This window comes from Spinacia oleracea, chromosome 4, assembly GCF_020520425.1.
Source record: "Spinacia oleracea cultivar Varoflay chromosome 4, BTI_SOV_V1, whole genome shotgun sequence".
In the NCBI taxonomy this organism is placed as follows: Eukaryota; Viridiplantae; Streptophyta; class Magnoliopsida; order Caryophyllales; family Amaranthaceae; genus Spinacia; species Spinacia oleracea.
The window spans coordinates 763927-791925 of NC_079490.1; the positions used below are offsets into that span (position 1 = coordinate 763927).

General features: G+C 35.9%; 1 protein-coding gene across 1 annotated transcript; it reads right to left on the reverse strand.

Annotated features, from left to right (window-relative positions):
• LOC110797368 (callose synthase 9) lies at window positions 1–27856 on the reverse strand. Its single transcript, XM_022002479.2, has 52 exons — window positions 27637–27856; window positions 27199–27403; window positions 26975–27072; window positions 26129–26292; window positions 25184–25307; window positions 24321–24431; window positions 24097–24219; window positions 21778–21867; window positions 21346–21443; window positions 20989–21106; window positions 20461–20586; window positions 19837–19913; window positions 19658–19736; window positions 19078–19200; window positions 18757–18859; window positions 18515–18638; window positions 18235–18406; window positions 18062–18114; window positions 17406–17466; window positions 17198–17279; window positions 16507–16556; window positions 16219–16305; window positions 16045–16130; window positions 15903–15927; window positions 14624–14718; window positions 14386–14467; window positions 14129–14289; window positions 13891–14011; window positions 13431–13528; window positions 13211–13301; window positions 12957–13117; window positions 12745–12854; window positions 11541–11675; window positions 10995–11063; window positions 10742–10919; window positions 10513–10627; window positions 9656–9775; window positions 7230–7345; window positions 7065–7148; window positions 6829–6941; window positions 6201–6253; window positions 5957–6133; window positions 4882–4929; window positions 4534–4692; window positions 3365–3478; window positions 3194–3282; window positions 2954–3112; window positions 2725–2827; window positions 1682–1801; window positions 1441–1491; window positions 1162–1344; window positions 1–568 (listed from the first exon to the last, which is right to left on the reverse strand). The coding sequence occupies exons 2-52, from the start codon at window positions 27398–27400 to the stop codon at window positions 332–334; spliced, it is 5718 nt and encodes a 1905-aa protein (XP_021858171.1). The 5' UTR covers window positions 27401–27403; window positions 27637–27856; the 3' UTR covers window positions 1–331.
• Window positions 27857–27999: the final 143 nt, after the last annotated feature.

A 27999-nucleotide genomic window follows, 5' to 3' on the forward strand; every position in this document is an offset into this window, starting at 1 on the left:
TCTCAAAAAATTTCAAAATTCCATTATCTAAACTGTTTTTGGTTCAAAAAATGTAAGATTACACTCCCAACAAACTTACAACCACCTTACAAGCATGTTAATCCATGCAGAACTCTCAAAATTTTCAAAGTTCCATTAACTAAACTGTTTTTGATCCAAAAAATAATAAGATTACAGACCAACACTCCTAACAAACTTACAACCAGATTGCTTACAAGCAAGTTCAAATGCCAACACGACATCTATGGCGCTATGCCCTAAACAGTAAAAAAAACGATAAAGACAGTAAAAAATGCCTCAATATACAAGCACAAGTACAACGACTGAAACATCATAATGCGGTGTTGGGGTTATTTCCAGCAAGAATAAGGGATATTTCCAACCCTCGACTAAAAGCTTGATTAAACATGAGCCTTGTTTGGAAAGTGGACACAAACGGAAACCACGAGAAGAATGCAATAGGAATGAATATAAGCATACCCATCCCGGCATCATAAAGACGTGCAAGTGATCGGATGGACTTCCATAGTCCCAGTTTCTTGACATACGGTTTCCAAGCTACCGCAATCTGGAAAAAAGTTGAACAAGTTAAAAAAAAAATTAAAGAGGGGAATAATTATAGTCTCAAAAACACAAACACAAGGAAGAATTTAAAGTATTAATAAAGTAACAAATGGGTGGAAGAGAAAGAATTGCAACTACGCACTAATTCTTAAATGGACCTAGTCCACACTAAATTTATTGTGGACTATGCCTAAAAAGAAAAGTTAACAGCTTAGATTCTAATTTATTTTGACGTTTTTATTAGAAGTATTATGAAAAAAGTATCAAATTGGTGTCGTTAGTACATATAGTGCTTGAATAATGTGATTTTAAGTCAATTCTCTTCTCATAGGGTTACTTTGATTCAAAAAATGGTTACTATATCTAAGAAATTTGGTGTTTAATTTTTTAGTCACTGTGTGAACAATAAATGTCACTATGATGTCAAAGGGGTGCTAGAGTAAACTGTTGGCTATGGGTCCAAATGATATAATAATTCCTGTTCACTACGACACCAATATGAAAATGGCGAAACTTACTTTGTTAGGGGGGAGGGGTAAGAATTCGGGAAAAAGGAGATGTGTAAATAGCGAACCAAAAGTAAAATAAGAAACTCACCGAAAGAATCATCCAACCAGTAGGAATGAAGGCTAAGATACAGGCAAATATGTCAGAAACAGACAAATCTGTAAGCACAACAGCCACAGCTACGCCAGCTAACGCAATCATGAATGTAAGTCCTTGGACAAAACGCAGTAGCAGCTGAAAGTTCACTGACGCCTTCTGGCTGAAAGTGAAAACCTGAAACACATATTCACAGCAGATTCAGCTATCTGCTAAATCAAATGGATTTTACCAACATAAGATTATTCAAATTCCAATTTTACCAAACCTAACCTTGAAAAGAATTATAAGGCCAGCCAGAACTGCCCATGAAAAGCCATAAATCTGAAAAAAGAAGAAAAAAAAAATACATTAGCACATTTTGTACCACACTGCAAAAGACTTGATGGCATCTTTTATATGAGATCAAAACTGAATTATAAATTGATTTAAATGTTCGCATACAGATAGAAACAGGAGGTAGGGACCGCTAAATAAAGATCAATAAAATAAGGAGACAAGGTTGAGTTCTCACCGCCAACGATGTGTTTGCTCCTTGTATCTGTAACTTATATACAATGCCATACTGGAAGATGACGAACCTCAGACTTAAAATTGTCTCTGTTATCCTCCCACCCAGAGTCCGAATATGCCCCTGTCAAAAGCAACTTTTAGTAACAAAAATGCAACCAAAGAGGAATCAAGTTTTCATGTACATTTTTTAGGGTGATTTTCATAAGAGGCTGTAGGAATGTGACTGAAAAATTGAATATCTTTATTTATGTTTTATCTTGTGGTACATAAGAAGGAATGAATTAACGACTTAGTATTTTCAACATAGATTCAACACAATGATGTAGGACAGTTTGAATTGTTTTTGAGCACGAAAAGAATCATTGTCCACAAGTTAAATATATAAACTTCCACCCCTCCCAATTTATTTTAGGAAATTAGTAAACAAGTAATATAACAGAGAGCAGAAACAGTTTTAGAAAATAAAATTAACAAAGAAGTGGGTGGACAAACTAAAGGCTTTTAACGGATTGTTATTCGTAGGTTTAATTGATTTTGATTAGAAGACGCTTCCAGAGGGAGAAACACAAGATGCTGTACTGAAGGAAGAAATTCGACATTGGTCGTTACTACATGAGACTGGAAAGAGAAGAATGGACGAAAAAACTTGGGTTACTCACCAATGTGACTCATTACTATCATGCTAAATTGACTATTAAGTATTAACACCTACACCACAGACTGAAAGTCAGGTCATTAAATATTAATCATCCATCACATGGAGTCAAGAATTTTGCATTACATTATTTTCTGGGAGGGTGGGGTGCGGTGTGAGAATACAACTTGCCATCAAGTTGCACAGACCAGGGGAATACAGTTAACCGTTTAAAATCTGGCACTAGCAAAGAATACAGACACGAAGATCGGGAAAGATAGCAGCTTTGAATAATTCCATTTCTTTTAAGTACAGTAAAATCAGAAAGGGAATTGGATATCAAAACATGCAGTCAAGAAAAAAAGCTTTAGAACAGTAGGCCAGCAAAATTGAACAAGTAGAAAAATCACCAATTCATCTTCCCACCAAGCTTCCCAACTTTCCTCTCCTTTTACTCCAATTCCACCTCTATAAAGAAGCCAATTTGTCCAATCCCTAAAGTCCTCCACGATCCTAGAAAAAGCAAATAGAAAAAACATTAAAAATAGAGTAGCATCATCTATAATTCAATAAATCAAACTAGTAATCGAAAATATCAAACGTATGCTCATAGCTGGTTGCTTCAAGTGAAATACTCACTTCTGCCACTCGAAACCGGATGGATTGAACAAATAGGGAGCAAAAAGCCATGAAAGAGCCATAAACCAGCTGCTGATCGAGAGAAGAATGTAGCCTATCGCACCACCATCATTATAACCATATGCAAGAAATATTATCAACAATAGGACAACCTCCAGCCTGCATCAAGAAAATGATACAACTCATAGACTGTTCGTTATGTAACAATACAAGACACAAGAAAAAGAGATTAAGAGGTACCCTTTGACAAAATGACTCCGAGAGTAAAGCCTGTAATTTTCGCTGAATTTTATATGGCGGACAACAAATCCCCTCCCAGTTGCTTGATACTGTTTAACAAACAATTATCAAAATTTAAATGACGAAACACTTAACATAAGTACTATACTATAAGGTAGGAAGATGACAAACCCGTGCACCACCATGGAGAATTGTCCGACCAAAATAATGAGTTCTTGTTCCCAAAGAAAATGTGAAAAAGACAGAACATAGTTGAAACTGCATCGTGATAAAATTCACAATGGCCTGCATCATACAGAAAGTGAACTCAGATTAAGAATCACAGTTGATCTTCAAAATGTAAGAGCAATCAAGCTGGTCATCATCAACAAAGCAAAGAGAACAGCAATACACAACCATTGCGTTATCATTTACATCGCAAGCTGGTCAGACAATAAAGCACTGAACCATTACAAAAATCAGTTACGAAAACAATTTATGTAGTACTTCCTCCGTTCCACAATAGATGCATCATTTATCATTTGCGCACTATTCATCAATCAACTTTGACAACCTTTCTTTCACAATTGTGTAAGAAAAAACATAGTCAAATGAGATCTTGATAAATTTGTATTAATGCAAGGATTCCAAATACCAACTTTTTATAATTTTTTCTTATACGCATTTAGAGATATTAATGTTCAAATAAGCGCGTTGGTATACGTGCAAAAAGAAATGATGCATGTATTGTGGAACGGAAGAAGTATTCTTCTATTCATATTCAAATATCCACATCAGTAAAGAAAAGACTTAATAACCACACTGACATTAAGGAAGGAGATTTGCATATTATGCTACCGGATATCACATAATCTAGGAGCATCAAGAAAAAAAAGATGAACTTGGTTGGAATATTTGCTTTTGGACTTAATAACCGACTTCTGGCTGCAAATAACCAAACAATTTTCCCTCTAGAGCTTAGGCACTTGTACAACATCATATAACTATACATGAAGGGGAAACCAAGTTATTTTCAGGATTAAAATAATCGTAACTCCTATATCTACCATTGATAAAGTTTCTTCAATATCATCCATTTCGATTTGAAATCCCATCTTTCACAATGTGAAACATCTACAATCTAATGGAAACTAACAATGAATGTTAACATGTTTTGCACAAAATTGTTGAATCTCTATACTGCTATAACACTTTCTGACAAGACATAAACAAGGAAGGTCACATGTTTCAAAAATGCATATCATAGATCTTTACAGTAAATCGTTCAACAGTTGAGGGAAGAACCGTCACATGTTTAGACACACCATAGATATACAGACCAAATTCCAAAAAAAACATACCCTGAAAAACCCTTGTTCCAGAATGAATCCAAGAATCATCGGGATAGCCGTAAAGATTCCAATCTGAATCAGAAACTGGGTATTTAGGGCTGCCCCAAGTGCAGTATTCTGCGATAAATGAGCTCGATCTTGGATTGTCTCACCAATTCCCGACAATGCCTACAACAAAAATTGTGCAAGTTCCACCAGAGGAAAGTCAGTGACCAAGCGAAAAAAAAGCTACACGAACTGACAAGAAAAAAAAAACAGAACTGGACTAGACAGATTGATATCATCTTTAAAACAACTGGTTAGGAATTATAACTGTAGCAACACTTTGTAACTTCGCTAAGAGGACACTCAACGTACCAGATATGTTTTCCCGTAAAGAAATATATACACAGTCAGCACTGTTAACTGCAGAAACATATACACAGTCAGTACTGGTCCTGAAGAAATATAGTCATGCATTAAGCTAAAATAAGTAAACATTAAGCCAAAATATGTACAACATAATCCTTGAAAGTAAGGTTGTAACACAAACAAAATGCATTTGACACAACTAGACATACACAGCAACAAACAGATGGAAACCATTAATTAAGAAATAAGTCTTCAATAAGAAGAAAAAAAGAAAAAGGAAAATATGCGAATAAATCTGCGATAGAACAGTCATGTGTTGAACAAAAAAAAGGAACTTGTTCTATTTTTTTTTTTTCATGATTCTATGCCTCAGAGTATGCTTTTACTAATAAGATAGACCAGTTCAGGAATAATACTATAGAATGAGAATGATTAGTGTAAAAATTAAAGATAATTTGATATTTCAGACTCAGCTTAACCGTTAAAACCAACAATAATTTGAGGGTGTTGCTGGAGGAAAGAAACACTACAGCAACTTATTTTACTCAACTATTCATCTGAGGTCATTTCCTGTGGCCCCTTGCAGATACTAAATGTTCTAACATGGGTGTGGAGTATGGACACTTAAATCTTTATTTGTACCAAAAACATGCAAAATTTTCATAAACTAGCCATGTTTGACGCTTGGACAAGAAGTCAAGAACCCATGTCTAGTACAAGTAGTGGAGTCTGAGTAACGTAGCTAGCAACAAGAACTCCGTCTTAAAAAAACAAAAAACAAAAAAACAGGTGGAAGCCCTTTAACTAACAATAGTATAAGTGCTACTCCGTACAAAACATATAGATCTCAGAATTGATATTAACCTACCAATTGTTGGGTGATAAAATTTATTCCAGATGGCAAGGAAAAGATCAATCAAGTAACAGAGCAGAAATGTGGGCAGGGGAAAAAACACACAATTTTCAGGCAAGATACAAGCTTTTAATTCGACTCTGATCTCAATTCAATTCTTTTTAGAATTGTGGTATATGTTAAATGTGATGATGGCAGCATGTTATACTCTAAGATAAGGAGGCATACCATCGTACAAAAGTAATATCCGACAGTGGTGTAATAAAATGACAGCATTCTGAAAAAATCAAAAAGCTGCCCAAGCCGGTAAACATCTCTACTAAGAACTTGTTCACCATTTCCCCCAGCAACTTTTCCTTCGAATAGAGCAATCTGGTTGAGCCCCACATCCCTTCCTTTGCCAACCTGAAAACTTCAGTTAAATATAAATGTTCCAAAAATATGCAGATAAACTTTAATAGTTTAATCATACCTGAATATACTCGTGATGGGTAATGTTCCCCTGCCTTAAAGTTGAGTTGAACCCTGCATCGTAGATTCAGAAAATGAATCTATCATATTCATAGTTCAAGGACATTTTTTGGGCAGGCTAATGGAATATGTTCATAAGGAGTTAAGGACCTGGCAAAGAGATATACTCCAATTGCAAAAATGTATTACACAGAGACCTAGTGTACTAATTATATGGATCATGGCATTACAATGCATTAGCCCTAAAGTCTTAAATTACCATATTGAGTTTAAAAAAAATATCAAGATCTCTGAAATTGATTAGAACATATTATGGAGAAATTCATAATATATGTCGTATAATATTGTACTTAAGAGCCGCAAAGCTAATTAATTTGATCGAGAATGCTGAAAACTGAAAAGGGTCAAGATTAGCATCTAAGGCAGAGGAAAAGTGAATGGAAAGGACCTGTGAAATAAACTGGTAAAGTGATGATGCATGACATTAAAAAAAAAAGACCCATTTTTTTCTAAAGAAAGAAATAATCTACATACTCTGATGACATCAAAAATCAATTCATTCAATACCGACTTAGCATGTCAAATGAACAGGTTGGTTTTACCGAGTATTTCTTGTCCGAAGAACCTACCAGAAAATATATCTTCACTGATGTTTATAACACGAGATGCCTTGCTTATACCACCACGTGTTATATGGAAAACTCTATCAAAAACATCAGGATGTCCATAATGCATGCGGACCCTGCAAAATTTGCAAAGTAACTTTCAGTACATCAAAACTAAAACGAATTTAAGAGACATACAGAAAAAGAAATTTCAAAAAAGCTCTCAAATAGTGAAATACATCTTTACAGGAAAAACTTACTTCAGTGGATTAGCGAGAACTCGCTGTCCAAGAGTTACAAAGCTAGCTTCTTGATTAGACATGAATGAAGCTAGAGAAGAAACACTGCATGAAAATGGAATTTTTTTTGTTTATGAAAAATACATACATAGATACGCGTGCACACGTGTGTTTGAAAGAATATACCTTCCAGTAAATACATGTTCTCTGACACCAAGAATTGTTGGCGGACGAATTCCATGATCATGATTGAATTCTTCAAGAAGATTTCTCATCTTCAAAGCCTCTTCAAAATAATTATCCTAAAACATAATTCAAACCAAGTGAAAAAGGCCTCAATGAAAAAAGAAAAGAACACAAGAAAAAGAACAAATCATGCGAATAAACGTAGCTTCCCTTAAACTAGGCCAGATGTGTTCCAACGACATAAATGATATGTAGCAAAAAAAAAAAAAGCATTATGCTACAACACCGCATTGCTTCTTGATCCTTCCAAAAATAAGTGTACTTTGGAACATACAACATTCTGGTACGTGGAACAAATGGAAAACCATAGTCCTCTTAGAATGAAATATCACTATCAACTATACAAAAACTTACATGATGAAGGGTTACTGTGTAAGACCAACCTCTTACAAAATAGTTGTACTTTTTAATCAAATAGTTACACATTCCCCATATAGTTCTACTATTATTAATTAGACTCTCCAATCTATACTTTCTAATCAAATAGTTATAGTTTCTAATCAAATAGTTATCTTTTTTAATGCTGACATCAGCTTTCTTATGAGTATGGCGGTCTCATAGGAGACCTACTGATATGGTAAACCATTTTCTTTTTACAAATTTTTCAAAATGGTTCATTGAATTCCGCACGCTTAATTTGCTCCCTACTCTACTCCCATTAGGTGGTGTCATGGTGATCCACAGTGCATAGATCAATATAAATTTAGAATTCAATCACCGATGAGTGACTTTTGGAAACTTTAGCACAAGAAAGTTCCCTTGTAGATATTTGGCACCTCACAGTGCAGAAACACATGCAAACAGATCCACAATTGACTCAACAAAGCAAGCAACAGTGAGACAGCCAATCTCAACCTCCGCTTCTAAAGACATTTGTACTAATCATCACCAAATCCATTGCTCTTACGAATTCTTCACTTTGAGAAAACCTTTGCATAAAGATGAAGTTAGGAATAGGAGAATATCATGGCAGCAAGGTCAGACGGGAAAGAGAGAGCATATAAAGGAAAGGCAACCAACAACCACACCCTGAGATCATCAACTTAAGATACTGGAGGGCCGAAAAGATGCTCTAGTTAAGCTAATAATTAGTTTAATTATTGTTTTGAATAACTATTATAGATTTATTAAGCATACTTATTTCAGACACTACTAGCATTATAACGTTCACATTTTTATCATCTTTATGCATGACTACTATAGTTATTACCAAAAAGACCATGTTCGTATAATTATTCATCCTTAGAAATCATCATGCTCCCACCACCCCAGCCCCCCAACAAAACTCTAACGCGCACTTTAAGAAGAATATGTATACTTGGCCTGTACAACTCTCAACTTTAAAGAATCTTCAAAAAATAAACTTTGTTCCTTGGTAGAAGGTGTGCGCATTTGTAAATGGTCTGATTGAGTATCACTTTGCCCATGTTCAACCTTGCTTAACATAATCGAATCAAACTTGAGTTTACAGACGAGCTCAAACAGTTTCTTAAACTTGATTCACTTAAGAATCAATATGTTCAAGTTCAGCTCGTTTATTAATTGAACTAAGCTCATAGGCGGACTTCTTTTTCCTTTAGATCATTTAACTAAAAAAGCTCATAAACGGGCCATAATTTATACTCCCTCCGTCCCGGAATACTTGACCTGTTTTCCTTATCGGGCCGTCCCTTAATACTTGACCTGTTTCTAAAAATGGAAATATTCTAACAATATTATATTATTTCTCACTCCACCCCCTATTAACCCACCCACCTCCTACTCCATACAAAAACTAATTAAAAATTCAACCCCTACTCTCCCCCAACCCCACCCCTTTACACATTTCCCACTAACTACATTAAAATAATACCCCACTATCAACTACTACCTATTAAATTAAATAAGTCAATTCAAGTCTCTTAAACTCTGTGCCGGTCAAACCGGGTCGAGTATTCCGGGACGGAGGGAGTATCTGGTTAAGTTATTTTTGTTTTGAGGAAATAATTTGATATCTGGTTAAGTTATATCAAGGTAAGTTCACATTTTTTATATGTATAGATTAATAACTTGATATTTAGAAGTGAAAAAAGTCAAAAATTGAACAAAAATAAACGACTTCTAAATAACCTTATGAGGAGAAACAAAATCACACGTTTGTTTATAAACATCCATAAACAGGTTATTTCATGAACATAAAATAAACAAATTGTTCATGATCGAGACGCGTTAACACTTAGTCTTATTTCTTTGGTAGGGCCCAAGCTTGAGCTACTCACCAGGAGCGGTAGAAATATATAAGGCAGAAGAGGAACAGAGGTCTAACATTTTTTGGCATTGTCAGGTAGAAACATAATTTAAATCATAATCAGCCACAGAATATTAACCTGATTCATGTCAATGGTCTGTACTGCTTGTCCACGAGTGAAGATAACAGCGTGATTTTGATTCTCGGGCTTTCCCTCACCAAGTTTTGGATTTCCTGGCAACTTCAGAGAGTAGATTTCCTGGATAAAAAGATTAGTCACAAAGTTATAAATTTTCTTTCCTTGCTATTCCATACAGGAGAAATAATGCAAACAAGGAAATAATGTTTGAACAACAAAACAGCACAGGCTTACAACAAACTTTGCATTACGTACAGAAATATAAAGGAACAAAATGAACTAAATTTGAATAGCATGTTATATAGTGAAACATGTGATTGTATGTGTACAAACTATCCTGCAGTTTGATTCTCATCCAGGACTTGGGAGAGGGAAGAAGGGAAGTTAACATGGTGCGGTCCCACATATGCTCAAAAAGTTGACATAAATTTCAAATATGAGATTATTCAACCGCCATACCATCAGCATACATCATAGTACTAATAACCACCCCACCCTACCCCCCTTCCCCGAAAACAAGGATGAAAAGAGAAGATCCGCCATCCACGTACACAGAGAATATAAGCATACTAAACACAGGCTTTTGTTTTAACAATATTTAACCACTGTACTTATAGGCTTCGATGGTCTTATCAGGAAAATATTTTGACACTCTTAGTAGTTAGCACCAGAATAATACCAGCCGCCACCCACAGTGTTGAATTTCCAAGATGGGGACGAGAAGAGCACAAAATAGTATCCATAATCACTAAGTTGGAAAGCAGGCGAAGAAACTATCCAATTCTGCATTCCAACATGCATCATAACCAAGCATTCAACATCAAATTGGTATTCCAGGGAAGAGAGAAAAGATTCACCTTATCCTGTCCATTGATATCAGCCTTGACAAGTTTGGAGTAGTATTCAGTCTGCACTATCCCATCCTTCAAAGTTTCAACAACATCAATAAAAGCAACTCGAAGAGCTTCATTTCTAGCAACAGAAGCAACCAACAGATTTCAGACAATGAACACACCAATTAAAGAATGGATATAGGTGACACAGTAGGCAGACGACTTTCTACTGATAGGCTTAATAACTAACTACCTTTGCATGAGCAAAGCAATATCTGCAGCCTCAGGCTTCCCCTCTTCTTTCTGTTTTCCGTATATTTGGCATGTAACTACATATGTGAACTTCAAATCTGCCTGAGCACGTGCTTCAGGTGATAGCTCAAAACCCTGGATGTTAAGTGCATCATTGCCTGATATTGGAACCTCCAGATCTGCTTACAATTAATAAAACATTAATTAATTGTTTGGCAAAAAAAAACACATAAAAGGATTAGAAAAGTACACACCTCCAGAAGCAATCCTCTCCAAGTAGGTCTGGAGCATGAGAGCTTTACGGTAGTACATCATTCCACGAACTGTAAATTCAGGCCCAAGAGAGCGGTGCAGAATTATTAAAGTAGCCATAAAAAATGTAGTTTGCAGAAATAACCACTAAAGAGATGAAAATAATAACACCAAGAATTGTAAATGAGAACACAAACAAAAAATTCCTTTTGGTGACAGGGATATGGAAAATTTCCACTTCGGTGAAGGGTGTTATGTACTTTTTCATTTTAATTACCTAAGGTTGCAAATGCAGTTTAACGATTAAAATTAAATTAGCTATGTAATATTTTGTAAAAATTAAGTATCTTAATGTATCTTTCCGTCAATAGGAGCAGCAAATCAAGTTATGGAGGACTCGTGAAGTTAAAAATTACTGTATTCTTTTTATAGCAAAACCTAAAACCATTAATCAAAAAGAGATATTCAAACAGACTAGTGCCAAGACAACATGGCAGTCAGACAGTTCATGTATTACATACAGAACTTCCAAAACAGGGAACTCATACCAGTTCTTGCTAATGTTTGCCCACGGTAGGATGCCCAAAAACGGAGTTCTTCAACATCATTAGGACTATCAAAAAGGTCTGTTTCCTGCGAATATTCATCACGTCCAATTCGAGCAAGAAAATTCTTCCATTCATCTGCGCAACCCAGTGCATAAGATTATATGTAGTAACTGTAACTCAGAGAACTTCATTTAAAAAGGAGTAGCACCAAATAGCACATTTTATGATTATAATACAATAAAATATAACTTCGTCTAAAGCAAGGGTGTCTGTAATAAAAAAATATACACTCCTATTTACCAGGACTCCGGTACCCATGTCGGACACGGGTAAGTGCCCAAGTTTCCGACTCGGCTATTTTGCGAAAAAATCATGATTTTAATCCAAAATAAAGTGTCTAGTGTCCGTACCCATGTCCAAGTTTCAAGGACCCAACACGGGCAATCGAGGTGGAATGAAGAGTCCAAGTAACATAGATGCACTAAACATGTAATTGATGATAAGCACCATGAATTCCATTTACCCCTCATTCTCTTCTGGCACACAAGGAAGAACAGAAGAAGAGACAGAAAGAAAGAGAAGGGAGTCTATACTTTTTGGGAAGAGGAGAAAGGAGAGAGAGGGAGAGGGCCAATATGCCAAACGAGGAAGTGTGTTGTTTATTTTGAAACATCCAAAAGTCTGAACTCTGAAGTGTTTTAAAAACGGAGGAGTACCATATAATATTGCACATAATGAACGACCATCGCCTAGATGATTGTGTGAATTTCGTCTACCAAACATATAGATTTCAAACTACGTAAGCATACTTGTCAAACTGAGGAGATACATCTGCCTCTGAAACTTGGCGTATACTTCTAGGTTAATCTGTTCCTCACATCTACACCCATATCAACCCTTTGTTTTGTAACAATCTCTCAGTAGTGTTAAATTGTTACTGAACTAAAAGTTCTAAACCATCAATTATTTATGAACTATCCCTTCCTAAAAGTTAAAAGTAAAAATAAATTGGTGTCGTTTCCATTGACACCCGTCCATTTTCTTCTTCCCCTCCATGCCCTAAAAGAGATAGTAATCAACAGGATTGACCAAACACTACCTAGTACCTCCCCATGAGTGGACTAAAGCAGCCGTAGAATGAGGCCTATGCAATAAAAATATTCTTTAAAGGAAATATCTAGTGCAGAACATTATGAAAATCTACCTGGATATATTTTCTGAAGGTAAAACAAAAGTGATATTCCATCCTCATTTTTCTTACGCAGTTCATTCATACTATAGAGCACTGTCTCTGTATAATAAGGTGTGAATACACTGCAAAGCCAATCAAAAACCCAAAAGACAATCATTTTTCGCCCTTCAGCTAGAGACAAAGCCATAAATGCTGGCGGAAGAAAATTAAAGCATCCTTGTTACCTGAAGGACATCATCTCACGTACTGGCTTTGCTGGAGGTATGTCCATGAACAAGGAATTTGTAAAGAACTGGAGCCTTCTGCGAGCCTCGAGATTCTTTGGTATGTTTGCTGCAGAATCTTTGATTGTCAAAAGTGAATACAATCTTTTGATTTGAGCCTTCTGCAGATTTAACATTATCGTTCTCAATTAAAAGCGAGATGTATCCAAATTATGTGCGAGATGGAGAGACAGACAGAGAAATTTTGACCATACCAATTCTGGGTCTTTAGGCCACTTCAACTTCGAAAATAAAGTACCTTCTGCCCGTGCTTTTGACAGCATATTCCATGTCTGCATATGGTCCCTGTGCAGGCAAATATTATCAGACAGTCAGAAAGACATTATGTGCTGACATCTCCTGATTGTGAAGACATGACAATCAAAGGAGAAGCATACATTGAATCCCATGAAATTTGAGAAGTCAGAGACTAACCTCATATTCACTACAAGGACGTCATAATGTATGACATCATACAAATCTTGAATGGCTTTCACAGCACCTTTCTCAAGATCTGCTGTCCCAGAACCTTTCTGTTTCACCGAAAGCACAACCAAAGGCAAGTTTATCAGAGACTGGGGCCACAAACAAAATTATGTAAACAAGTGTATTAATGGAAAACATAGGACCACGAGCGTAAGACAGGATATCATATCTTATACTAGAACTAAAGAACAGCACAGTTGCCAAGTGTCAAACCCCAAGAGTCAGATCTATGGAACAAAAGAACCAACAGAACTAGCAACTGTTAAACAGCATAGATCCCTATATTGAAAGAAAACCCAGCAACTAGTGCTTGCAAATATGAAGAGACATGACGGAGAGCAGCTCAAGAATCCAAAATACAAGGGGTACTCCAGAAATTTTGTTAGCTAAAAAGCAAAAGTACACATACCAGTACTCCCATAAGGGCCGTGACTTTCTGGATAACCAGAGACATCTTACTCAGCTCAAAGTCAATATGAATGGACTTCTTAGCTATAGATGCTTCAATATCTTCGTACACCTTCTCTACCCTGTAGTAAGTAAAAAAAAATCATCACACTGGCTCTTTCTGGTTTTTACACATTAACATCAACCATTGCCATAAAAAAAAATTGTTGTCTGCAGGAAAATTCTCGATATTCACTAACCATTTCCTTCCATGCTCTTCCAAGATTTCCATCAGAATAAGCTTTATGGAGTGATAGCACTCCACAACAGCATACTTCATATACTCGTCTCTCAATATTCTTTCCCAGAGATCGTCTTGAGAGTCCCTACTTTCTGCTGCAATATCTCGTGCTAGAAATATCTTGCAAAAATAACAACCAAAAGAAAAAATCCCATTAATAAGTAAAAGCACATACCTCAAATAAAAAAAATTAAGGTATCACAGATATCCAGAAACCTTGCTAGCAAGAAGAAAGAGTGGCCACTGAACCAAGGGCAAATTTCCACTATTTTTAGGCATGAGAAGCAACTCCATTTCCCTAAAGAAAATAGCAAATGGTTCTCTATCAATTACCAGAAAGGAAGAGCTAAAAGAAAAGGATGTACCACAGATCATAACATATTAGATGAGTATGGTAAAATGAAAATTATAAGTTCGGATACTCTTGAACAAACAGACAACTGAAGATACGCACAAGTTGGTGATGTAATCTTCTTCTCGTAGATTCCTTGTAATTTCATTCCAAAAGGGTGAAAATTTAGCAGCATCTTCCTTGCTTGTTTCGACAACCTATATTTAGACAGATGGACAAACTAGTAAACTTCTTGGTGACTTTGGGTTGGGTATATGCACTATAAAGTATATCTGAATAAACAGCACCAACAACCACAAAAACATTGCAACCAAATTATAAATGTATGAAAAAAGAACACCACATAAGATGATTATTAACATTCAAAACAGCAGAGTAAAAGCAACTGAGACTTATGCGGAGCACAAAACTAGTTAAAATCATCACACTTTTAACATTAAAAATAAGAAATGCCAATTCCTCCCTTTATAGAGAGCTTATATATTTCTTAGTAAAGAGGGCAGATAAAAAATAGATGATAAAGATCTCAACAATCATGTTTCAATGACAGAGAGAAAAGACGTCCCATAATACTTTATCTCAGAAACCAGAGGTACCTATTGAAATTTTAGGATCCTTCAATCTGCCTTTTATTTGGTATGGTGACAAGAAATTGTATTGGTGGATGATCAGATTGATCATGCCCAAATTAATACGAGTCACTACAACAATCTGATTTTAGTAATAAAAAGGCTTCAATATTTCCAAAAACAAGCACGGATTCAGCCACTCATGACCTATAACATAAAATACCCAACATCCAATCACAAACATATACTATCAACATTGAGTATCAGCATCAACAAGACGCGTCTCAGCTGGTCTACCATAATGAAGGTGAAAAGTAGATTGGAATTCAGGAGGGAAACGGTGAAAGTCATGCATGACAAAGATTGAATAAGATTAAGAGGCAAGATTAAAGTCACCAGAAAAATTGCTCCAAGTATGAAGCTTTCAAGTTATATAAAATCCTCACTCCAAAGCTATTAACCCAACACATTCCCATTGCCTTGAAATGAAAAATACATTAGGAACTACTGCAATATTTCAATTTTCCACCCACCACTGAAAACATGCATGTGAGGTTTAGAATTTTAGTCCTGATTCTCCCAAGTCCTCCAAAGCCACAACATCTTAATTCACATGTAAAACGCCTAACCGACATTAATAAAATTGTCAGCCTCCTATAACCTAACAAGTCATATAGTGACAGGCCGGCAGCATCAGCCAACTCACCACACATGTGAAGAGATAGAAATAAATTGAAATGAGAAGTTCCAGAAAATTGTGAGCAAGCTCAAAGTCAGTGAAACATTAACAGACAGGAAATCATTATACCAACCTGACCAGCTCCATGCTCTGGTACCCTGCATACAGAAGAAGGTATTCAGATGCCAGGAATGAAAGGGAACTAAAGGAAGTATCAAAATAATTTCAGAGAGCAGAAGAAAATTGAAATTTAAAAAGAAGAAAAAAATGAAAACCTTTTATAGGGTAAAACATAGAGTTTCTCTATAAATGCTGGAGGAAACTGCTCAAACAGCTGGTGAAGGGCATCCAATGATCGAATCTGAAATTTCACAGATGAACAGAACTTGTAAACTGATCCCCACTATTTAACAAAATAAAAGTAAAATGATAGTTGGAAAGTAACTCACTTCCCCAAGCCGATCTCTTGCCCCCAACAAAAATCCCCAAACAGCAGATATTATGGTATAAAACACATAGATGTCCAAAAGATATATCTGGAACAGATAAAAATGAAGGAAATATTAGAAGGCTAAGCAGCACAGTTCGGTTGAACCTTTATATATATTTGCTGGTCCATGCAAATTATGCAGTACACTATTTCTGCAAACATGTTAATCGAGATAGGGCAGAAAGGCCTGAAACAAATGCATGAAGCAGGAGGCGGAAGGGTAGGGAGAATAGTCATGGCAACTCACACAAAATACAGGTGCCCATAAGCTGAGGACCGTCAGAGCATTGTGGTTATCTGCAAAAGAAAACATTAAATACGTCACATAAACTACAAATGCACATTTAAGAAGGAAAGACTTTCTTGCAAACCTAGCCCATGGTCAATAACACTCTTCCTGGAGATACGTACCCTTTTCCAGATTATAGGCACAAGATATCTTCATCAATATGATCAAATTAATTTGGTCTTTGTTTCTTACTTTAATTTTTCTTTTCAGTGAGCGGTGAGCCACACAAATAATATACAATACTAGGCATCTTGTTTTCACCAATACATTTGAAAAAAGAAATAGAAAATTCTTCTAATCTTAATGAAATATTCCACAGCAGCAGTTAAGCAGAGGGGCAGAAAAACTCAGCATGAGTTTCAACTAAATACAGAGTACCACGTGAACATAGCAAGAAGGATGGCAACACTAAAAGTGGGGGAGTTCATCCTAACTATGAGAAGGTGCCCAACGGAAAGACTTGTATTTAACTACTGTGTTATACCTGAAAGGGGAGCTCTAACTAAGAAAGTGATACTCAACCGTAGATTCAACTACAAGACACGAGGATACAAGAAACTGGACCCACTCATCATGACAAAATGAAAACAGAATATCACGTGATTCCTGTCCCTGAAATAAAAACAATCACGTGCTATACAGAACTTACGTTGTGATACAAAATCATGCCAAGAATATGTTAAATTGTCTGTCATGACTATGATCCTTGTAGGCTCAACCAGTGGGCGTATCTGTTCAAAGTTCAAAAAACAAAGACATGATCATATTCAAATAGCGATTTGACTAAGGACACACCATTAGGATCAACATATAAGCAGTGGAGAAAGTACTGATACGAGAATTGCAACTTTACTCACCTGGAGAAAATATCCAAATGAAAATTTTCCAGCCAAGACAATAATCCAGAAAAACATATACCTGCATCAAGAACATCAACAAATATTAAGCACAATATATAAGTTGCATTTCTGAATTTAAGGTGCAAGTATAGGCAGGCATCGTTTTAATCAGTAATAAAAACATATTTTTCGGAAAGACGAAAAGAGGGCTAGGGGCAAAGCCATGTACGTTTGTTGGCCAAAATACCAACTGATAGAGAAATAGTATGGAGGACCAAGGAAATAAGACACCCAGGAGTTAAAATTAGAGGCACTCCAACTCTATATTGAAAGAACATGGAAACAAACAACTAATCTCGGAAGCTAAAATTGATTTAAAGAGCTAAATAAAATAACCATCCCAGGCAAAAGAGAACAAGCATCAGGACTCTTTTCAGAAGCCTTCAGAAAGTCGAGACAATGTGTAAAGGGGCTTACTATTAGAATGTAATTTCTGACCCCATTATTAACATAATTGAAAAATGAAACTGAACCAAATATTATTCATCTTATTGACATGAAGATATAAGCACAAAAACATAGAGTACAATGATGGGGATCCTTTTCTATTTAAGGCTTATGGAACCACAGCCGGATGGGGAAGTCAGCTGGCAAAGAGAAGATTGAGGATTTACTTGATAAAGTCAGATGTCCTCTCATACATTCCACGGCCAACATAGTGCCGTTCCTTCAAGACAAGATAATGCAATAACTGTATCAGTGAACAAGCAAGAGCCAAAATCTAAAAGAAGAAAACCAACTATGACCACAGCAACAAATCCTTCATAAACGGACAGAAAATACGAACCTGACGCATCCATTTGAGAAAGCGAACTACAGACCAACGATCACATTGATCAGTAAGTCGGTGACAAGCTGGTATCCTCATGAAGAAACTAATGAAGAACTGGACACCAGCATATATGCCAATTACAATGACATAAATTCTGTAAATAGTTGCCTCCCCTTGAAGAGACTTCCTGCAGCATAACACCAGTGAACAAATTCAAAATTTATTAGTGTTTGCATCGCTGATATGCAATTCAGAAAAGGGGGAGGAGCATGGGAGGAAGTAGACAGAAACCTACACATAAAGGAATGTTATTACTGCTGAAGCACAAGCAAACCACACAAATCGGAGAAATACTCTAGAAACAGCAGAGTGACGCGTTGTTGAATATGCTCCAAACATCATGAGAATGTCCAAAACACCTACAAGGAAATGACATTTATATGACAAAACGGCACATGTATTAGCTCGGTAAAAGGAATTCAGCTAATAAGGGCAACTCAACTGTAATAATGATCAAAAGAAGAAAAAGGATCTCACTCTCGATTAACTTCATTACAACAAATGTTGGTCCAAGACTAAGAACTTGTTTTAGGGTTGTTGCATCAATACGCCCATCGTTAAAACCAACAATGGTCATGGCCTGGGAAGAAAAATGAGCCAGGTAATTAAGACACACAAGTACTCAAGAAATGCACATCAACCATACAGAAACTATTTTAGGTTAGAAAAGAATCCATGTTCTCCTCTTGACACTAATCAGTCATCTCCTGGAAACCTAAGTTTTAAAGAATGGCCCAAAACAAGCAAACACAACGACCAAAAACAATAAAATATATATTTGTAGTTACACTGGAGTACCTGAAATGTCATAAAAAGGAATATCCAGAGGCGATGGAAGCTATGGTACAGATGCCAGAATGTACGATGCTCGACAAAGGATGTTTTTCCCTGACGCTTTCCTCTACCAGACTTCAGCAAATTCTACATAAAGACGAGTCAATAAGATAAAGTAAGAACAAGAAGAATATAAGTCACGGTTAATACAAATACTGACAGAATTAAACTAAACTTTTTTCTGTCACGAATGAGACATAAAAACAAAATGCAAAGCCTAGGAAATACTACGCAACCACACGATCCCTTACCTAATGGTGGTCCTTATTACCACAAAGATAAGGCATTCAAAACCAGCTTTTCTTCAAGATTAAAAAAAAAAAAAACATTTTTTCCATAAGGAGATGACGATAAAAAGTATAGAGAAAATAAAGAAATTTAGAAAAAAGGGATCAGATGAATTCCCAGCAGGAAGATATTTAATTTCAAGTAGTGTATGCCTCCCAACTCAAGAACATAAAAGAAATATATTAACAGGACCAGAAATTGCCTAGGTGCCTTTGATTAGACAAAAAATAAATTTATGATCGGCAAAAATTCGTACTTTAGACTTGGTTTCAGGCTTCATAAAGAATGCCGAAGTTGTTCGCCAAGGCCAGCTAAGCTCAAAGCAATGAAGTGACCTGAAAAATAACACACAAGCATTCAAATGAGTATGAAGAAGAGCAGGATTAGGCCTGTTGCTGATTCACTTTAATGGAATTTGCATCCAAGAGCCCTTACCAAAAATATTCATTGAAATCGTCATAATTCCTCCACTTAGAATGAGCTGCTCGTCCATTGTCATTGTTAGATGCCTCCTGGTAGACAAATAAAAAACATAGTGACATAAACACAACAAAAGACCTCTCATTTCGATGTTACTAGACGCCAAATTTTAGAGGTGATTTTGCTTTGTTGGCCACAGGACTTGATGGCTTTCAGTTCCTTTAATTTCATTTTTTATTTTACTTTTTGATAGTCAGTTCCTTTAATTTCATTTTTTATATTATTTTTTGATAGTCAGTTCCTTTAGTTTCATGGTGAGCGAGTCTCAGTATCAGAACCAAGAAGTTAGCTGGTAAACTACTGCATGATGATATAGTCTTATGTCTACAACGGTAAAATTTTTGAAAAACAGGAATCTTTAGACAATTTCCAAAAGAAGATTCCTGAACCATTATAATATTAGACAATTCCAATATGTCGTCTTAAAAGGTTCAATTAATCAAAGAAGCTACGTCAAACAAATGAACAAATTTTGAATCATATTAATTCTTATATATTTCAACTGGCTTATGTTCCATATGATTAAACTCATGCAAGACCAGTGGTCACAATATCAAATAAACAGAAAGAAGCACCTACCGCTGCAACCACCTCATATAAAGGAGATATCACCCTCTCCAGGAATGAGACACCGTCATTCGTCTTGCAGCTATCAGCTTGCTTCATAACTTGCTGTCTCAGTATCTCATCCATTTCTCTGGCCATCTGAAGAAATTTCAGCACATGAGATGTTTCAACATGTAGTAAAATGCCCCACACTTATAAAATACTTCAGGGAACAAATTAAGCTTCCATTTTCAGAAGAAGAAAAAAATTACACTAGTATATAATACTATTACTCACAAGAAATCAATACACGGGTATAACATCTCCTTAAGTTTATTTACAGAACAAAGACTACGACAGTGAATGTAGCCCAGTTGATATACAGTAAAATTACGGCATCCAATTGATATTGAAAAATGTTGTGCGTCAAGCAAGACGTGGAGGTGGATCGACAATGACCTGGTATAAGAAGTTAAGAACTGCAAGCATGTACCAGCCTCCACACAGTTTAAGCTATTTCAAAGATCAAGCCAAAGATAATACAAGTGTTCTTTGACTTACATGATGAAATATGTAGCATAAGCACTCTGGAAGAAATCGAACGTTGGCGGCTTCACCCCAAATAAGGTAATACAATGATACAAATAACAACTTCTTTTCCTTGCTAAGGGACTCCAAACTGCACAAATTACCAGGTATAAGCATGTACTGGCTCCCACATGCAAAAAATAATAAAATAACGATCCAGAGTTCACAAAGAAACTCGAGTATATGTTTGGGATACACCTCAAAAGTTCAAGGTAATACATAGTAAAACACATGAACGCCAGTAGCATCAACAACACAAAATACAGAAATATCAAGGAATAAGAATAAATTCAATCTCTAACAAGAATATCGAAGAATTGGACTTCATACTTGCTCCATACTGGCTGAAGAACTAAGTAGTTACACCATTTGATATAGTTCTCGAGGGACTTCAAGAACACAATCTGTACAGCAGCCTCGTCTAATTTCTGATACAAAACAGATGCAAAAGCAAACTTGATAAGAATAGAGAATAAGTGCAATCCTATGGCTAATAATGCTAATTCTAAAAAATAATTATCGAATTGCATTAGAGCCAAAACCACCATAATAAATAACCAACAGATATATCATACATAAACCTAGAATTAGAAATAGAAATTAATAAATGCGTACTTTCATAGTCAAGAAAATGTCTACAATGACACGCATGTAGATGAAATTCAAACCAATCCATGTCGTAAGCTGCCCATTTAATTATTACGAAGTTGATAGTTGATATACAAACAAGACAATGAGCCAGCAAAAAATGGAAGTACCTACCGGCTCGATTTCTTCTGGGATTCGGAGGCGTGATTGCTCATTAACAAGAAGAAGAATTATATGCTCCCGCTGATTGGAAACGTTGTCCTTCTGCCAGTTGACATTGTGGGTAAACAAAGAATGTATCATGACCACGCAATTAGTGTAGCATAATCGTACAATTGTAATACAATCAGAAGAACAAATTCCGGTTTAGAATCATGATATTGGAAGCACGAAGCAGTTACAAGTTGAACTGGCAATTGGTTATTACACCAAAGTGAAATAAGGTTAGGATACTAAACTGAAAAAGTTAGATTAAGTAAACACAAGATTCTCTCTCTTGTCTCTGCCCGAATCCAAAAATGTAAGGTACATCAGGCGAGGACCAGGAAACTTTAAAGAGCTAAACAAATAAATTAATGCACCGATAGCACTGAGTATTAGTCAAACCAAACAGCAAAACACACATAGGTGCCCCAAATGAAGCAAAGATCACAACTCTATCCCACAGACACTTGTGAATAAGAAAAACTATTCTGAAATATCTTTATCAATCCTTTCCAACCACAATTCCCGTCGATAACCACAAGTGCAAAAGCCATAAAATACTCCTCCGTCCTCCCCTTAATCTCTCAAAATAGAATATAAGACCTCCAAATATCCATAAGGGCTGTGGACAAGCCAAATTGTATCCATAATTGAAATTTAGCTGTCCAAGAAATGATAACTACCCCAAAACCAGATATTGGTGACTCTTGTTCTCCCCAGTTGGCCCAATATGCAAGCATGTAAGCAAGAAACACACACACCATAGGAGAAGCACTTTTTTTGTATGTGAACCTATAAGTTGTAAATTATATGACACTTTAACCTATCTAAGCCAACTGTATTTTGGGAAGACAAAACATGGTTGTTTTCTTAACAGATGCTTATGAAAGGAAATGCAGGTAAAAATACCAGGTGAACCCAGACATGAAACACTTGTCCAACAGGCGAACAATTCGCAAATTCAGCCCAGGAAACTCAATCTTGATACTTCAGTCGAAGTAAAAATCACAGCAAATGACAATAACCTCTTCAACCACGAAGGAAAATATGGTGGCAGTAATGTAAAGAAGAGAAATTATATGGTAGTGGGTAAGAACTTGAAAAGGTTCCACCCCTTCTTAATCTTCTTTCACAAAATCCAGTCTTACTCACATTACCAACTTCATACCATACCAAGAAAGAAAACTCAAACAATATTACATCAAAATATGCAGCCCAAGCATATAAAATACGAATGAATCCAAGTCACACCCTGACAAACGTACAAACTTCTGATGATTTATGCCCAAGAGAATCAACATAAGCCCTTCCTGCCTAGTAATAAACCTTGTACACCAAATTCCTGAAACCCAAACCACCATCTTCTTTTGCTAGTCAAACACCTCATGCCACCATTTATGTAGGCTAACCCCTCTTCTCCGGCTCTCTCCCCAACACCAATGAAACATATGATAACCCTCTAAAAACTCTTAGTAACAGGACCTAAAAGAGACAATTACTACATAGAAATCCTTGACATATTAAAAAAATCAATGCACCTTCCTTACTGAAATAAGCTGTCTTACGTAGCTGCAGCCTTCAAGCCTCTTACCTATTGTTTCAACCACGTGAATACGTGATCCCAAAAAATACTCTGTGGATTCCCTCAAAAAGGAACAGGATAAGTAACAGGACAGACACCAAACAACTTAGGATTCAGGAAATATTGGCCCCACTAACCGAATTAGTTCTTATGCTGATCTCAAACCTTGTTAAACCTCAAAAACCTAAAGAATAGTGTGATCATTCTCGAAAATAGGAAGACCATCCAGGAAGAACTAAATATCTGAATATTGCAACCGAGAAATCATATAACCTATTTTTCAACCCTTCATGGCTCCAAAGCACTCCCTAGGCCACTCATCTCTATTATATAAGCCAATCCTTGAAGAGTTTGGTGTCCACCTAAAATATCTATAATGACCTTATTTGGTATATTATTATATTATTTTAAAATGGTCCTTATACATATTTTTTGAAATTTGAAGCACGCAAAGGCACATAGCTAGTCAGTCAAACTCATACAACCAAGGTCTTTAGCACAAGATAGAATATTTGGATTGATAAAAATCATTATACCAGAATCCATAAGATAAAGGGACATTAACCGTAGTCAGTACAGAGACTTCTTTTTTTTATTATCCACGAAACAAAGAGGTTGCATAACAAACAATCAACAACAGGGGAAAAGGCAATATTCAGTTTACTATAGGAAAAGAAAGGATTACGAGAAGAAACTTAAAACCTGACCTGAAACCCAAAAACAAAATGCAGAAAGTCAAGCATATCAGGGCCTCTGACGGGAGATACAAAATCAGCTGGCACTTCTGGTAGACCTCGAACGTCCTTCAAAGCAGACACAGCTGCTCTCACCTGATAACAAGTCAAAATCAGAACAGAAGAACCCATGTCAAAGTTGTATCTTTATGAAAGAATCAATCACGTAATAATTCAAGTCTTATTCAACAACTGACCTCAGGGAAATAAACAATCCTGTTAGTTGTGCTTGTACTTTCCAGCGGAATAATATTGTAAGCAATCATATCTTCGGTCATAGCTGCATCCGACTCCATAACCCGCTTAAGCTGGCAGGAAAAACAAAGCAGATTTACTAACAAGTAAAAATTTAAATCAGCTACCTCAATAACTATCATTTTTAAAACGTGTAAGAATTAACAATAAGAAATTGAATCACAGAAACGCAAAGGAGATGTCAGTGTCACCCAAGAGCATCATTCCCACAACCTCAAAGGGAAATCAAGTGAATGATTGCATTATTATAAACAGACAACAAACAAACACGAGACAAGTCGCAAGTCTTGCAACAGTAAGGAAACATTGCTCGTCACTAAACCTAAATCAAGTTCCATTTGATACAGATAAATAGATAGACAGACCAAAAAAGTTATCAAGTGAGCTAATAACAGCCTTTCCAAAGAAAGCTCCATAATCATGACAATGGATGAATGAGCATTGCTCAATGAATAACCTTATGTTCATAATTACGCCACTTGTCATACAAGGTTCAAAATTTGTTCATGGTTCTTGTTTGAATAAAAACAAAATACGTGAACTAGCCTTAACCAAATTTGAGCTGAAATGGTTCAATGAGCCATCGAATTGATTACAAATTTACAATCCTATGTCACTGCAGTTCTTCAGCAAGGCCAAGTCAGGAATAGCAACGGTAAGAAATTCAACACGGTAGTAAAATGATGCTTATGAAATTTGAATACTTCTTAGAAGTCTCACATAGCTACTATCAAATTTTAGAATGTCATAAAACAAGCAATAAAATTTATAAGTCACAATACAAAAAGAAGACTCAACATCGGACCTCCTCTGGAATCAATGTTTCAGCTTCTCCAGGAGAAACCTCCCTAGTCATTTGTTCAAGTACTTCTCCCAACACTTTGAGAGTTGCAAAAATCTTTTTTCTTTTCTTAGTTTTCCTTTCCAACCTGATATCATAAAAGTACATTGTTAATTCATTTGACAAATCACCTAGTAACATAAAATAAGTTATTCATACTTCAATGTTCAATGTTAGAAATTGCATTGGAAAATTAAAAGAAAACAATAGAATATAAGTAAAATAAAATGAAATAGAAAAGAAAACATTTCATTTACACAGAGCTGGTCCATGCTGCCCATGTCTACCAGGGTTGCATTATGCGGACTAACGTAAGTATACACCACTTGGACCTTGCTTTATAAAGAACGGTCAAAGTATCCTATACATGACTACCGTTACCTACAGAATATATCACAATGTCCCCATAACTATAATGCTTGAATTAGATCCCCTCAATATGTCAAGCATCCCAAGATTTTGGGGATACAGATAATACAACTGTTAAACCTTTGCAGAGTTTCACACTTCTTACAGCCTCAACATTTTAGTCATGTGACAGCAATACAAAAGCTAAACCGACTTATCTTTTGTCCAGTAATAGAGCAATAAATAACTACTTGTTAGTATTAAACATGTTACAGACGTTACGGTCCATACATAGATGGTAATGTTATTCTTCTAGCTCTTCGAAGACTAGTTCTTCCATATTTAACCCGAATGACAGAAATAATACCATTGTTTCAGTAATATATTTTCAGCTTGAAGATTACAAGGGGTAAATTGTATTGATCATCTATTAAGGCCAATTGTATGTAGGATATAATTAAACTCTTAATAACTAAGACAATGTAGTATATAAGAAATTTTTCATTGAACATATGAAAGAAGCAGAGAAGAAAAAAAATCAGCTCAGGCAGAAGAGCATACTCTCCAAGATTCCCAGTAAAAGCTCCAGACTCTCGGAGCTTCATTTCATCTTCCAATAGCTGATCCACATTATTCATCTGTCTATATTTACGGTAGAATTCCTGCAAACGAGCAATATCTAGGCTTCTGTCTATACTTCCAGCTTCTCTCTTGGCTAGTTTTTGCTGCACAGAAATAAACCCCAAAAGAAGATATAGAAAGGGGACAGAAAGAATAAGCCAATGTCCCCGGAGAAGAAAAACTACAAGAAAAGCAGTGAAGCAACAAATAGTACTCCTAACAGAAAACGATGAATGATGGCATTATAATAATCCAATGTTCGGGTCTTTGGCAGGTGACAGGCACGTTAAAGAGAAATCCAGTTATCAGGGATAACCCAGATACAAAGTTGCACTCATTTTGCATGTGATATTAATTTGACAGAAGTATGATTTGTATATGGTGTCAGGCTATTCCACTCCATCTAGATACAACAACCTCCATCTAGATACAATATGAGGCTTGGACACAACAATTTATGTAACAAGCATAACTGAAACCCTTGCAAATTGTCATTCTAACCCTAGCATTGACACCTTAACCCCAGCATATAGGTGTCTAGAAGACAACAAGTAATAATAAATATATCTACAGCACCTTCATGCCCACCATGCAAACCACATTTTTAACAAAGATAAAGGCGGTAAAACATACGAAACGTTGCTTGCAATCCCGTATAATTAAGCTCAACGCTTGAACGGTCATTGTGCAAAGTAAAAAATATAGATGAAGGACTCTGTAACATGTTATGGTTCCTTTTTTTCTCCCTAAACAAACAAAAAATACATAGGACAGAGTAGGGAATACCTTGATCACAGACATCAATCCAGTCTTGAACTGCATAACACCTCTTCCTTCACTATTAGGATCAAGGTTCTGAGCCATGGAGTATGCATGCTCACAAACTGCAATGATCAAATACCCAATTATTTTCGTAACCCTTCAAATAATCAATGAAACCCTATTCTTTATGTTGTAAACAAAGTACTATTATAACAAAGGAGAACCCTAATTCAGAAATGGAACATTACGTATTCGAGCAACATTCGGATCTTCGGCTTGAATTTCATCAGCAGCTCTGAGTATATCATCAATAAGTCTACTATTCCCAAGCGAAGACGGCACATTGCCAGCAATCCCAGTGGTGTGTCTACCATGAGCATCTGCACCACCCCTTGCACTTCTCAAAGCTGCCCTAACTAATCTCTCCCATAGCTCCTCCGCCCGAGACATCTCCTGATCCCCGGAAGACAATTCAATACAAAAATTAAGTACCGAATTCAAAAAAAAAAAACATCATTTTGAACACCCAATTACCTCATTTTCACGTTAATACCAAAATTAACGTACGAATTAAACAAACTTTGATGCAATTGGAAGGCTAATTTAATACTAAAAACAGAAAAACAATGTAAATGAGAATTCAATTTTGACAACCAAAATTTACAGAAAAGAATTGAAATTCATACCTCGGAAACTAAATCTGTTCAAAAGTGGAGTTAAATTGGCTTCAAATTTGCTCCGAAAGCTTCATATTGATCGAACGAAAGAGGAGAAGAGTGTGGGAAGTTGAGCTTAAACCCTAAGATCGGAATGGATTTACAGAAATCGGAACGTGACTGTATTTGGGAAGACGACGATGGGGGTAAAATGAAATGGCAGTTTCTTTTTCTTTTTCTTTTTCTTTTTCTTTTTCTTTCTTTCCTTTGAATATACTTTAATTTTTTAATCCAATGCAAATTGGATTTGATTTTAGTTTTAACAATTTCTAGGAAAATTGTTCATTTTTGATAATCTATTACCCCTTTGTCTCGTGTTAATTGTTTCATTCT